The 14752-nt window shown below is 33.8% G+C and overlaps 1 protein-coding gene across 1 annotated transcript in view; it reads right to left on the bottom strand.

The window, feature by feature from the left end:
- Positions 1-8742: 8742 nt before the first annotated feature.
- Positions 8743-14752, bottom strand: part of LOC143049596 (uncharacterized) — a 33207-nt gene continuing 27197 nt past the window's right edge. Inside the window, exon 24 of the mRNA XM_076223196.1 lies at positions 8743-8830. Within this exon, the coding sequence (XP_076079311.1) occupies positions 8754-8830 (77 nt within the window). The 3' untranslated portion in view covers positions 8743-8753. The remainder of the gene's footprint in view (positions 8831-14752) is intronic.

The following is a 14752-nucleotide window of genomic DNA, read 5'->3' as shown; positions in this document are numbered from 1 at the left end:
AACTTCTGTTATATAACCTTTTGATATTACAGTTGTTTATAATCGTTTAAGAAGCAATCACAGTAAAACCATTAGGAAATTTTAATAATGCTTAAGATTATCAGATAAACAGTTGAAAATGTTCTTAGTAGTTATGGCAACGATTTAATTGTAAAATACATCATTTGTATTAGCGAAACGATGGGAAAAAAAATAAGCCTTTAACAATCTTTTTTTCAAAACGGATACTTTCTTTTTTTTAAAATACATATATATTTTGTAAATTCCGTGATAGGATAGAATTAATTCAGCTAAGTCTTCCTTTTAGTTTACAGGGTGCATTTGCAGTGATATTAAAACTATTAAATAAATGAAAGCCAACACAAATTGTTAATTGCATGATCTGGGATCGTTTATCAATTTCCTATGCAAAGCAACAAAGGATATATCAGGCTTTCTGTTTCAGATATTCTATTATATGATAGATTTGCATATTGATTCGACCACCTCGTTCAATGCTGGTTAATGTGCATATGTTGTCTATAGTGAAGAACTACGTCAGCAGTGGTTTTTGTCACATCCTAATATTTTATTCAAATATCCGAGATGTGGTGGTTACAGCAAAGATTTCACTTAGAAATATTAACAAATTCAAAAATTGTTCGATTTAATCAATGAAATATTGCATAATTAACCTATTAATTATTGCAGACAGAATGTTAATTCGATATTTTATGGTTTTTGTTCTGTCGTTTTGTTTCTGCTATATTGAGGTAAATCCTCATTGACTTTTATTCGAATATTGACAAATTCAATTACTATTATTTGTTATACAACGTATCATGTAATATTGGTTTTGAAGAAGAAAGATATACATTCATGACATTGTGGAGGTTAAAAGTATGATATTTTCGCTAATATAAACAAATACTTCTGTTCAGCCATAACTTTTAATAACATCTCAAAGAGCCCCCAGCGACGTCACTGTAGTCGCCAACGTCGCCAATGGTAATTTACAAAGTAAGGAACGTCGTTATCCTGCAATAATTTCGACATACTGGGGGCCGCAAAAAGTGAAAATTATCTTAAATTTCACATTAACTGTCCATATTTGTAAATAAATCAAATTAAAAAAGTATCTATCTCCATAAATGAACTACATTTAATTAACTAAGTTATTGTTCACATAAATGAACAATTTGAATTAACTTTGAAAGTCCTTTGGAAAATTGCTAATCTTCTTCATCATTTTCGTCTACATTGGCTGTCCACTTCCGTATCCTCTCCCGGGCCTTGATGCTCGCATTTAGTTTCGGTCGAGTACTCCTTTGCGTTGTGTCTTCATGTTGCTCGTCAGTATGATCGCTTGTAGCATCAGAATGTGTCCCCGATACCTCCAACGGAAATAGTTTTACGATTGGTAGGGATGTCTCACCATTGCTTGTCTGTATCCGTGCTGCCCGTATAAGTCCATCATTGCCTCTAATAAGTTCATTTACTATACCCAATTTCTAATTGACTCTAGGCGATTCGTTATGTATTTGAACTATGTCTCCAATATGAAAAGATTGTTCGTTTTTCCCTAAAGATTTGTGAAATTCGCGCAATGAAGTTAAGTATTCAGACTTCAATCTGGTCCAGAAGGGTTGTATTAATAAAGTTTTTCTGTGTGCACATTTGTTGAGTTCTTTATGATTCATATAGGTTGAATCGATGAATTCCTCTATGTCTATTTGCGGATATGGCAATGCTGATATTCTTCTATCATACAAAAGATGAGAGGGGGTTACAGTCTCGCAATCTCTGATATCTGATGAAAAATATGTAAGTGGCCTGTCATTTAAAATTCTTTCTATTTCTGTCACGCAGTCTGTAGAGTTTTATATACTAACTCGAGTTCGTTCAAGTGTCTTTTTCAAGCTTGTCTTTGTTAGCGCAATAAGTCTCTCCCGGAATCCACCATACCAAGGAGCGCGTTTTGGTATGAACTTCCATTCTATTCCTCGTATAGACAACGTTTCTTTTAGTGTTGCCGATTCACATACTTGTTTTAGTTCCTCTGCTCCTGCAATGAAAGTAGTTGCATTATCAGATATAAGTGTCTTAGGTATTTATTTGCGACTTACGAAACGCCGGAAAGGTTGAGCAAACGAATGTTCGGTTAGGTTCGGAACCACTTTTAGATGAACGGCTCTGTTAGAAGCGCATATGTTTACTTTTTTAAAATTGTTATTTGGATGGAGAGTTTTCTCATTGGCACTCACACCACATCTTCCTATATCTATATATGTGATTTTGTTAAAATTCTATTTTCGTCTGTTACAAGTAATGCTCCTGTAAAGTCCACTGCAGTGACTGTAAAGGGGGGTGCTTCCTGTAATCTGATTTTTGGGAAAGGTGGTGGGTTTGGTACAACGTACGATTTTCATTCACTTTGCGGCAAATAACGCATTTGCGGAGTAATTTCTTTGCATACTGTCGAATAATTGGTATCCAAAACGTTTATCTAATATAGGTGACTGTAGCATGCATTTCACTACGAAGTAATTGTTCGTGTGCATCCAATACAATTAGTCTAGTTAACAGATGATTTACCGGTATAAGGTACGGAAATTTTGCTGATTCTGGTATTTGTGCGTTGTGTATTCTCCCGTTTTATCTGATAAGACCGGATTCGTCTAAGAAAAGTCCCAATTGTTGGACTCTTGGTACTTTATTTGTGTTTCTGTATTGTGCTCCTCTCAAATATGACATTTCATCTGTATACGTAGACTCTTGACAATCAAAAATTCTAGTATTTACTGCTGTTTGAATTTCATTGACCCCCAGTGGTCCGCTTTTCCTGGAAATCTTATCCCGTCTACAGTTGCGGATAAAACGGATGACATAGGAGGTAATACGTAATAATTTCATGTAAGATCCATAGTTCCTAATATCCAATATATTTGTTACACTGCCTAGACTTTTTTGGTGTGTCCCATCCAAGTTGTCCAATTCCTCTTCATTTTCTCTGTCATCTATCAGTGACGTCAAAACGGTGTTTTTTGCGCTGTTTAGTTCTGGCCATTTTGTTCTATCTGTTAACCAATTTGGTCATTTCCGCCAAAGTATACTCTGGTCAAATTGTTCAATTGTAAGTCCTCTTGTAAGAAGATCTGCCGGGTTGTTATCAGCAGGGCAATACCGCCATTTGTATGGATGCGTCAATTCTATTATTTCCTTTACTCGATTGGCTATAAAACGTTTCAATGTCTTCGTAGATGTTAGCCAATGAAGAACAATGCTGCTATCTTACCAAAAAACAATTTTTTGACAATTAAGTGTTGAATGAAGATGTGCAGCTAGTCGTGCAGTTCACGTTGTGGGAGGGTTAAACATTTGACTGGTGCTACTCTGGTTTTCGCCATTACTAAAGTTGCTTCGTTTTCGTTAATCAAATAAACTGCTGCGCCGTACGCTTTTGGACTTGCATCTGTAAATACATGAAGCACTAATTCTGTTGATGTTGATGGTTTGCTAAAATAATATCGAGGAATTGTGAATTGTATTGCCTTTTCCAAATCTTTGGTCAAATCTATCCAGTGGGACGTAGTCTTTAAATTATCTTGTACAAGTTCGTCCTAATCTAATCCACATTTCCATAACTCTTGTATCAGGATCTTCGCTCTAATTGTAACCGGACTAAGTAAGCCTAGTGGGTCATAAATCTTTGAAAAATATTTCAAAACTTCTCGTTTAGTTACATGTTGAAGTAGTTTCAGTGTAGGAATTTCACGCTTAGGGTATAAGATTTCGTCGCTTCGACTGTTCCACAACAATCCAAGTATTTGTGTATACTTATCCGTATCTAGGACGTTTTCTTCTATAGCTAATTGTAGTAATTTAGCACTGTTTGAACTCCACGATCTCAAGTTGAATCCAGCTCCAGCCATCAAGCTCCTTTCTTCTTTGAAATACGTAAGTAAATCTCCCTCTTTGTTCATACTAGACAATATGTTATCAACATATATATCTCTTTCTAAAATTCTAGCTGTTTCACTGTTTCCGAATAGTTTCAAATGTTTCTGTATTGTGGCGTTGAGTATAGAGGGCGAAGACGTCGCTCCAAATAACACTGCTGTGAACCTATAAGTATTCAGCTGACTTCCTGGATTTGAAGGGTCACTAAGCCATAAAAATCGGGTAACGTCTCTATCTTCTTAGCTCAATCCAACATATAAGACAGCTTTCTCATTATCAGTACATGTAGCAAACTGGTTGGCTCTAAACTGTACTAGGAGTTTTGTCAAGTCATTTAATTTTGGTGGTGTGTCCATCAGACAATCATTTAAACTTGGATGACTTGGTGATTTACGACAACTGCAGTCGTATACTATTCGTGTAGGAGTTGTGCTAGATTCCTTGTGTATAGGGTGGTGTGGAATGTAATGAATTTTCCCGCCGTTTTGTTCTTTTTCATCTACTGTCTCAACAAATCCTCTTCGTTCCTGTTCGGCGATTATATCTCCATACTTCTTTAGTAGTTTAGGATCTTGACTAAGTTTCTGAATAACGTTCTCTGTTCTTTTTCTTGTGACTGTATAATTTGATGGTAGTTCGTAATGTTACTGTCGTTTCAATGGCAATTTTGCAAAGTATTCATTTCCTTTGAGTTCAATCCAAGTGTCTTGATATGTTTCCAAAAACTCCGTATCGTCTTCGTCTGTTTCCATCGAGTTAATACCAATTGATTCCAATCTCCAAAATGTTTCTATATTATGCTCCTCCGTTCTTATGAGAAACAAGAATATTAAAAATGCTAGTACCCATGAACGAGTTATCCCTCTTGTCACTTACTGGACCGGAAAGTAAGAAATCTAACTTTGACCTCACGGCGGTTGCATCATTTCCTCGTATGACTTCATCCTCATCCAGTAGTCTACTCGGATTAATAACGATATTTCGAAAGTCTCTTTTTCAGCTAGACCTAATCACTACTTTACATTAATATTTATGACCCATATTATTTTACAGTGTCATTTCACCCCATTACTTGCTATATGAGACATAAAACTTTGAGAAATAAATTTGGAAGGGGTATACAAAAAGTCGGAAAGTAACAAACTAAGGACTATATTCTTGGACAACGAAAATCAAAGGACGATAACTGTGTGCTCGGACCATATGCTGTTGGCTGTAATTTTTATTTTGCACGCTTTGTCTACTCCTGTCATAATCGTGGTTCTTGCTGTTGAATTGGCGTACAGTACACAGACTTGTGTGGTGTCTTTTGTTGCAATTTCGGCATTAGTGTTTTGACTTACATTCATTTATACGATGTGTTCCAAGTCAGTTGACACACACTGTCTCGCGTTTTACAATGTTCATGCGTGATGCTGGATCAGATACAATCGCACAATGCGCTGGTGCGTGTACATCGCGGCACAATACTCAAGGTTTAGTGTCTAAAATCTGGCGTATATTTCTTGTATTCAGAGCTTGATTTTGGCGGGGTTTTGTTGATTTAGTTCCGGTAAAGAAAGATGATGTACTTGGTAAATTGTTAGAAGTTTCAGTGTCTTGTCCTGCATCAATTATGTTTATTTCATTGCAAATACTTTTCCGGAGGTCTAGTAAAAACATTTCTCTGTTCCATGTTCACGGGCAAGGTTTTTTTTTTTTAAATTTCTCTCGGTAATTTATTCAAAATAATTAATGTAATGTAACATACCAGTCTTGTGATTGGCCTAAAGATTCTAGCCCTCTTACATAAGTTTCCATTTGATCATAAAATTGTCTCAAGCTGACAAGATGGTTTCGTAGTGATGGAATTTCTAATAATGCTTGTATGTACGCTTGCGTAATTTTGTGTGTTTGTTCGAAACTTTCCTTCAATGAAATAATGGCGTCAGCTGCGTAGTTTGCATTAGTAAGTGCAAAAGTTGAATGTTGCGTAATGCTCCATTCTGTAACTGTGCTTTGAGGTAATTAAATTTCTGGTTCAAAGAAGGGTTTAAATGTATGGCGCATTCATACGAATCCCAGAAAGTTTAATTTGCCACTCTAATATATTCCCTGTGAATATCGGAAGTGAGAGTTTGGGTAAGTAGTGATTCTGACTGCTTGCGGATACATACGGATTCATATTAGTACTTACTGTGTTACTAGCTTGAGAGAACTGATTTTGGGATGACTGCGTGCATGAGTTTAGTGTGAGGTTTACTGAGACGAACGGTTGATGTTCAACATTTAATATTTGCGATGAAGTTTCACTCTGACGTGTCTTTGATGTGGTATATATGAGTATCTTGAATAAAATTTCTTATGTGTCTTATTTTTGTCGCTAACGTAAAACAATACTCATCTGAGTCTAGAATTTTACTTTCAATATCTTCTGCTTCCGCTAGGTTGAGTATCTGCTCATTCAAATTGTTCAGTATATTTTGCTTCTGGAGAAGGTTTTCAAATGTTGCAGTCAATTCTTCTGTGTCGAAATCTGTATCTTGCTTCACTGCATCTATCTTCCGAACAAGTTTTGTAACAGCACTTCTGTTCACGGATCGTATCGACTTGAGCTTGCATAAATCCATTGGTCACGGTACCATAAATGTGGAGGTTAAAAGTATGGTATTTTCGCTTATATAAACAAATACTTCTGTTCAGCCATCACTTTTAATAACAATTCAAAGATCCCAAGGCGACGTCACTGTTGTCGCCAACGTCGCCAATGGTACAAAGTAAAGCACGTCGTTATCCAGCTATAATCTCGACATACATTAATAGTTTGAGTTTGTTCACAGCAATACCATTAGATATGAAATACAATTTCTAGAAGATATGTTGATATAAGTCATGCATAAATATGTTCTTTTTTCGAAGAAATTTATAATCAAGTGCACAGGTGTAAATAATTTTTAATACAGGCCAAACTTTACAGCAATTAATTTAAAAAGTGTGGTTAGTAAGACTAAAGTATGCCCTATATTTTAATCATAGTTAATGCTGGTAATGCTCTATTAATTTGCAAAAGTATAGATTATTCTAAATACTAAGGATTTGCTTATACCAAGCATAAAGGTTGATTACCTGAGTCGTATTTGGCACAACAATTTGGATTTTTTTTCCTCAATGCATTTCAACTTTATACTTGTTTGTATTTCTAACTATCTGATCCGAGTGCCACTGTTAAGTTTTATGAGGACAACATGCGCGTCTTGTGTATCAAATTTTGAAAATTGAACAGTTTCCCTTATGAAACAAGAAGAAGTCATTCTTTTTACAACGTCAAAAATCGCGCATACACATTTTGATAACCCACTTTATAGAATTAGGAAAAATAGCAATTTTGAGCTTTGTTGTGTTGATATAATAATGTATATACTATATCTCCTTTGTTTCCATTCAAAAATCGGCTATAGTTATAAATAAGTTAAGAAAAAATTGTCACATGGAAAAAGTAATGTCTTTAATATTAATTTGATACATTATATACAAGGGACTATTACATTTACATTTAGGGTAAACAAAATGTATCATTACAAATAGTTTTACCCTCAGTTCGAATGAATGCATATATAATTGGTTTACAATACGATTGTATTGCATGACAAACAAAATAATCATTCAACAAAAGAATTAATATGAAATCATAAAAAAAAGTTCCATCTTTAAAGTGTCAAACATCTCTTAAATATACAAACAGTGACTACTGCTTATTTTGCATATACATGTATCATACATACAGTCATTACTTGTTACACATATGTCTGAAATCAAAATATACCAAGGTATTTTGAAGATAGTATTTCTTTTTAACAAGTCCGGATGATGTTCGTCTCTCTGCTACTTTTTTTACTGATTAAATTAACAAATAGTATACAAGATAATTGTGTAGGAATAACATTCAACACAACTCATCCACGGACAAATATATTAAAGCCCATTATTGACGACCATGCACTTATTTATTTCGGTGTATATTTACCAATTATTCTTTCAAAACATTCTGTAAAACAATAGTCTTTGTGATAGTTTAATTTAGCTAACCCACGACAGTCTGTAATTTCTTGATGTCTGAAAATAAAACAAAAAAAATATAAAGACTTAATTCAAAAATTTTCTTTCCGTCTATCAGTCGTTTTATCTGTCAATCTTGTAAATTTAAGGTTTAAATGAAATATTGCAATTTATTGGTATACATCTTATAAACCTTGAGTAAAAGTAATCTTTGATATAACATTATACTAAGTTTGAATTGTACATTATACAATATTTCATCTTAATCGGACAAGTTGACCCTACACGACATAAGCTATTTCATGTAGGAATTTTGTTTTTAATTAAATTCCTCAAAAGATTCCAAAAACAAACTTTCATTCCATTAAAAGTTTAATGAAGCAATAAGGTCATCCTCATCGGCGATCACCATCCGCTTTTATAAGGTGGTTGTGTTGATAATTCTAATTTTGTACATGCTTCTTTTTATAACTATTTCGATCTGAGCGTCACTGGTGAGTCTTATGTAGACGAAACGCGCGTCTGGCGTATTAAATTATAGTCCTGGTACTATCTGAGCAATTTAATATAGATTTGTTTTATTCGTCGTTTTTCATTTTACCATGTATGTACCGGCCTGTTATCAAGCTTTGAGTTTTAATTCTTCCCGAATTTTCACCCGTATACTTTTAACACTTTCTGGAGTTACTAAGTGTATTTTATAGTTTCATATTCTCACAAGTTAAGGTTACAAAAGAATTTCCTATACCTTATTTCTTTCACACTTACATATTGTTAATTTAAATAAAAGTCCGCGTCTTCAGATTGGCCCTCATTGGTTTGTTGTATGGATATTCATCTGAACTCATTTGGTTACCTTGTTAGAAAAAATAAAAAGAATGTTCTTTTCTACCTTGCCTGACAGAATCAGACTCATCATTTCTTTTTCCATTTATAAAAAAATAAATTTTTAATGTTTTAGCTTTTTCTTCCGGAAACAGACTGCCAGACTGGCAAATCTATGTCCTGTCAATCGTGTTTTTTTTTCAAAGCTGAAGTGGCTTTGGATACATACACTTTCTCAAGTGGTATTTAATTAAAAGTTGGGATGGTCTACGTATACCTTGGGATTTTGCATTTAATTGCATACGGATAAGACATGATGCTTTTATTAATACCCGATTATATGAATCCTTTTTAACGTATATCAAATTCAGTAATCATAACAGTGTAACTAGTAAAAGATCAACTTCAGGACCCCCGCAGTACATCATTACAGTGGAAAATGAACTTCAGACATATCACAGAACCTGACTTTAGTATAACTAGTGGAAGATGAATTGCAGTCCCATCGCAGTACCTAATTTATTTATAAGTTCTTGTGAAGTGTTGACATGCTAATATTATACTTCAAGAGGAACGCTTATTTATTTGCTTGAAACTTGAGAAGCATCTTCGTAGATTTCGAGAACAGCAATGATATAGTTTCTTATAAGTCGACATGCTGTTTTATGTATTCTGGCTACCTAAATAACATTCAAACACATAAGTCGAAACAACTGACAACACCATGGATGAAAACATAAACGACTAACAGACGAGCAACAATTCACAAAACACAACATGTAAAACACAATAATTAGTTACATAAAACTCAAAGACAAGACGTGATAACTAGTGGTCCTGAAAAGTGAGCATATCCAGCTCCACTTGCGGTACCCGTCGTGTTGCTCATGTAAGTACAAGCCACTAGTAGCACGATTTCAGTCTGAAATAGTCGTTTTGGTCTGATCATATCTTAATCAACTGGATTTACCGCTGGAAAAACTTCAAGACTTTTCAGACCGTTAAGACGCCGTTCCGATCGATAGTCTCATCAGGTAAATCAGTCCGTTAAGGCATGTCAAGATAAACAAGACTGAATCTCCTAGCGAGCTGTTTAGATCCGTTACGACGGTGTCATACCAAAACAGACCATGGATACAAAATTACATTAAGATGCTATCAGACCGTGTTCAGTCGTGTTCAGATTTTAATAATTTGGACACAAAACGGGTGAAACTTTCCCAGTGTTTATCAGGGGTTGCTCCCCTTTTAAGAATAAAAAAAAAATTAGAAAAAAAACCCAGTTTATGTTAACTGAAAATCTACCATGTCCACTTAATAAAAAAAAAGAAAATAATAAATTCTAATTCTTACTTCTTCCTATTAAATTATTTAACATTTTCTTTATTAAAAAACATAAGCAGCTCAAAGTCATACTGCTACTCAAACCGCTGCGAATTGAGTTAAAAATCAACAGATTGCCGAAATAATATTTATTTATTGAATATAAGCATCTGAAATTTTATATTTATGGTTTAAAAGTGATTGCAAATAAATGATTATGCAATTACAGACTGGTGCTGTGGTGAAAAATTTGCCAATTTGACGTTACAGATCATTTTTATTCCCTTAAAAATTACGAATGTCGGGATAAACACTTGAAAACGTGATCTAAATATGTTTAATTAAATGTTTGATGTAACTTTTTTTTAAATATTGTAAATAAATATGCATCATCATTTAACTTTTTATGTTTTGTTGATCAATTTCATTTGAGTTATTGTAAATTTGAGACGGGGAAAAACTATAGCTATGTATGTCTTTTGTCGTTTTCCGTTTATTGTCATGGTATTGATCGTTCATTTTTGCCATAATTGTGCGTTTGATTTTCCATCTTTATTTTTAATTGTGTCTATAATCAAGAGCCTTCTATAACTATTTTACATACCAGATTGAGATGCCTTCGTTAAAAATACAGTTTGAATATTATTGCACAAGTTTGTGAATATTTAAAATAGGGCGTTCCGGAAAACAAAAGTCGCTATATTGAATGCTTGTAAAACTCCGTTACATGTGGTACACTCATATTTAAATACCTTTCTGTTAAATGTAAAAACAGTTATTAAAATCCGCCTGAATAGTGACTATCTAACTTATTTTTCAAATATCGAATACACAAATAAATCTCTAACCTATCCACGCTTGCAATTTGTTTTTACTGACAGGTGTCTGATGGCATTCGATTGGACATCAGTATGATGTAGGCGTAACAATTCATCACATGTATCCAATCAGCTGTTTTGTGTGCGATGCCATACAGTCCACACGGATAAGTTTTTTTTATAATGATTGCGAACAAAATTATTCGTACAGAATATACATACACTATAAAACACGGTGGCGGATATACCGGGGTATAGGGGGCACGTCCCCCCCCAGTTCATGTCACCAAAAAAAATGTCTAACATTATATATCATTGCTACTGTATCTTCTTATCTAGAGCGGAAATTAATCACAGCTTGATTTGACTTCTTTAACTGGCCGTTAATTACACCCAATTTACAATAACCTTGACAAATCTCACTACTAGCCTGGTTGATAGACTGCTCGACTATCTTCTCTACTACTTTAATATTTATTATTGTCAGTTGTGTCCCAGTGAATTCTTCAGAAAACTATTTCGTGACGCTTCGAATACCAGATAATTGATTAGTTAGCTTGGCCGTATAAACTCGTCATTGAATTGATAAGTCATTGTTATATGATAAAAAACCTACAGATAAATTTCATTTGTCTAACTGGACAGGGCATGATATTGGTATCCATCGTATGTCCGAATTATAAATAAACAATCATTTGAATAAAATAAAGAAGATGTGGTATCTAACGAGATATAAGGAGTTCTTGGTTTTATTTACGTCAATAATATTGCAAACAAACAACGTTAACATAAATACAACCAAAAGACATCGAAAGAAAATTGAATTTTTCGTTTTGCAGTTCAAACTATAATTTTAAGTATAAAGAACAGTTATATTATAACTATACCACGCAACAAGTTCTCTGGTTCCATGTCATAGTAGAGTGAAAATGGCTCACTTTCATTTGACCTTTAAAGAGGCAGAATTTGTTGATGCAGATTTTGAAAATAATGATAAACAATATATAGCAAAATACAATATTCATAAAAAAAGAATTCAAACAGAAATCACAGCTTATTAGTGAGGGTGTAAGGGAAACGAATTTAACAACCTATCTGGAAAAGTTATGTAAAATACAAAATTATGTGTTATAAACCTTAGGGGCGTTAGCTGTTAAGCTATGATTTCTGTTTGAATTCTTTTTTTATGAATATTGTATTTTGCTATATATTGTTTGCTGTATATTGTGTATGTGTTATATACACATTAGGGGCGTTAGGCTGAATGTGTGTGTCCTTATTACACCAAGATAATGCAGAACGACAAATTGAATAATTTAGGACAGGGGCTTTCAATACTAACGGATTCCCTGTTTAGTACATGTAGGAGATCTTACAGCAATTTGATAATATGCTATTGAAATGCAAGTATCCAATGTATGTATCGACAACTTTGCGTAAAAAAGAAATTTTGATAGAAAACAAAGACACTTTTCCTTGCATAATTTAATCTTGAATAATTGAAAATTATTATAATTTATGGGCATTTTTTTTAACATGTTACACCACAGCCAAACTTTGTATGTTTGCATAACATATACTTGTACTGTTTGGAGTAACATAACAATTAGACGATATAGGTTAGAAAGTCACATAAAAAGAATTAAAGGACAAAACGTTATTATATGGATTGTTTTTTTCGGAAAATGTTTTTTTTTTGCAAATATTTTTTCGTTACTGTTTTTGTACCTACATTAGACCGTTAATTTTCTCGTTATATATAGGATTGCATTTATACACAACAACAATTCAGACCTGAAGTTTCAACAAAGAAGAAAAAGGGGTATAGCTTGCTCCATGGAATATATGCTCTTTGTTGAAGGCTGTTCACCTATATTTGCTAACTGCTACGATATTTGATTTCTGGTGGAGATTTGTATCAATGATAATTATACATATGCCACATCTTTAATATAAATTAGCTCGCCATTTAGTTATTGAAGATGACAGACATGCATTGTCATTGTGAGGCTTAAAATTAAGATTTATTTAGAGTTTGATTGTACAGGACTACTGGAGATAGATGTAGGGTGTTCATTAAGGAGACACAGATTGAATGCAGTAACATGACCAGCTTTATGTACTATGGCGATCTTGGTGGTGTTTAGACGCACCACCTTGTAAAATAAATAACAAGTTTAATAGAATAACTCGCACAGAAAAAAACCCAGCGGTCCTACGGTAACAGTAAACTAGGACATATCAACAGAAAACGAATTAAAGCAACCGACATTAAACAAAAATATGCATGTGTTAACTTGCCCCCGCTTCATTTCTGTGGATTGTCGCAGTGGCTATTATACCACATCTCCTTACTTTTTTAGGTTACGTTTAGGATTTTCCGTTGCTAATTTTTAAATACAAAAAACATTTTCACACGGTGTTCACAACATTTTAAGGTTAAATGTATGGCAAACAATTTTGTGTGTATACAATTAACATACGTCCTTGCAATATACATAAATAAACTAACATATATTAAAACATAAGCAACATATATAGACGAATAATTTATTAGTTTCTCAATAAAACATTAACAGAAATAACGAATCAACAGACGATTTAATCTTTAATTACTTTTTTTATTTATTCGAAAGATATACTTTAAATTCTATTAAATAAATATATATATATTAATATAAAATACATTATCAAGCAGAAGGGGCGTAAATCGTGTTATCATACTGGCATACTGAACGGATCTAAACATGGTCTGACAATTTTTAAAGTTTATTTTGAGGTTTGGTCTGTTTTGGTCTGACACCGTCGAAACGGATCTAAACAGCTCTCTAGAAGATTTAGTCTTGTTGATATTGACATGCCTGAACGGACTGATACCTGATGAGACTATCGATCGGAACGGCGTCTTAACGGTCTGAAAAGTCTTGACGTTTTTCCCTAGCGGTAAATCCAGTCAATTAAGGTATAATCAGACCAAAATGACCGTTTCAGACAGATATCGTGCTACTAGTTAGCCAAGTGATAAGTATAATTCGGTTGGTCACATTTAAAGAAAAGAGGAAGGGTTTGTGGCCACTAAAACTGGTAAGTATAAAAATGATTACACATGTAGTCGTAGATGGGTAGCACAAACCACACCTCTTTGGGGAGTTATATATTATAGTGATATATATTGTTTGCTTAACCTACTGGTTTTCATATATAATCTCTATATTCCATCTCGTAGAGACATAACTCGTGAATGTAACAATGTAACCAGTACAGATGCTCATGTATAGCAGTAAATTTGAATTCTAAAGCAGACCAAAAGTGCAAGAAGGTGTAATGCAGAATTTCAGTAGAAGTTTAAACACTCATTGTCGAACAGCACTTTATCTTCGCCTTTTAGAATATAAGCATATGAGCTCTCCATTCTAGGATATAATTATAACAATACGTCATAGTGAAAACGGTACAGTTTTAACCGTACACGGAAATCGCATTGTATACATTAACAGAAATACAACCTTTTTATGCTTTAACATATGGTAAAACATGATGATCTAGTTTGCGCCTGTCCCACGTCAGGAACATCTGGCTTGGAAATGTTGTTTGACTTTTTATTTTAGTTCATTTATTTATTTCTAAGTTCAGTATGACGTCTATTATCACTTAAAAAGTACACAGTTTTGTTAAGGGTCCAAGCTGAAGCACGACTCCCGGTGCGGAATTTACTTGCTGTGTTGAAGATCCATTAGTGCCCTTCGTTTGTTTTTTGCTCTAATGTCGGGTTGTTATCTCTTTGACAAATTCCCCATTTCCACTCTCAATTT

The sequence above is a fragment of the Mytilus galloprovincialis genome, chromosome 10, assembly GCF_965363235.1.
Source record: "Mytilus galloprovincialis chromosome 10, xbMytGall1.hap1.1, whole genome shotgun sequence".
NCBI lineage: Eukaryota > Metazoa > Mollusca > Bivalvia > Mytilida > Mytilidae > Mytilus > Mytilus galloprovincialis.
This window is presented reverse-complemented; position numbering and strand designations above follow the sequence as displayed.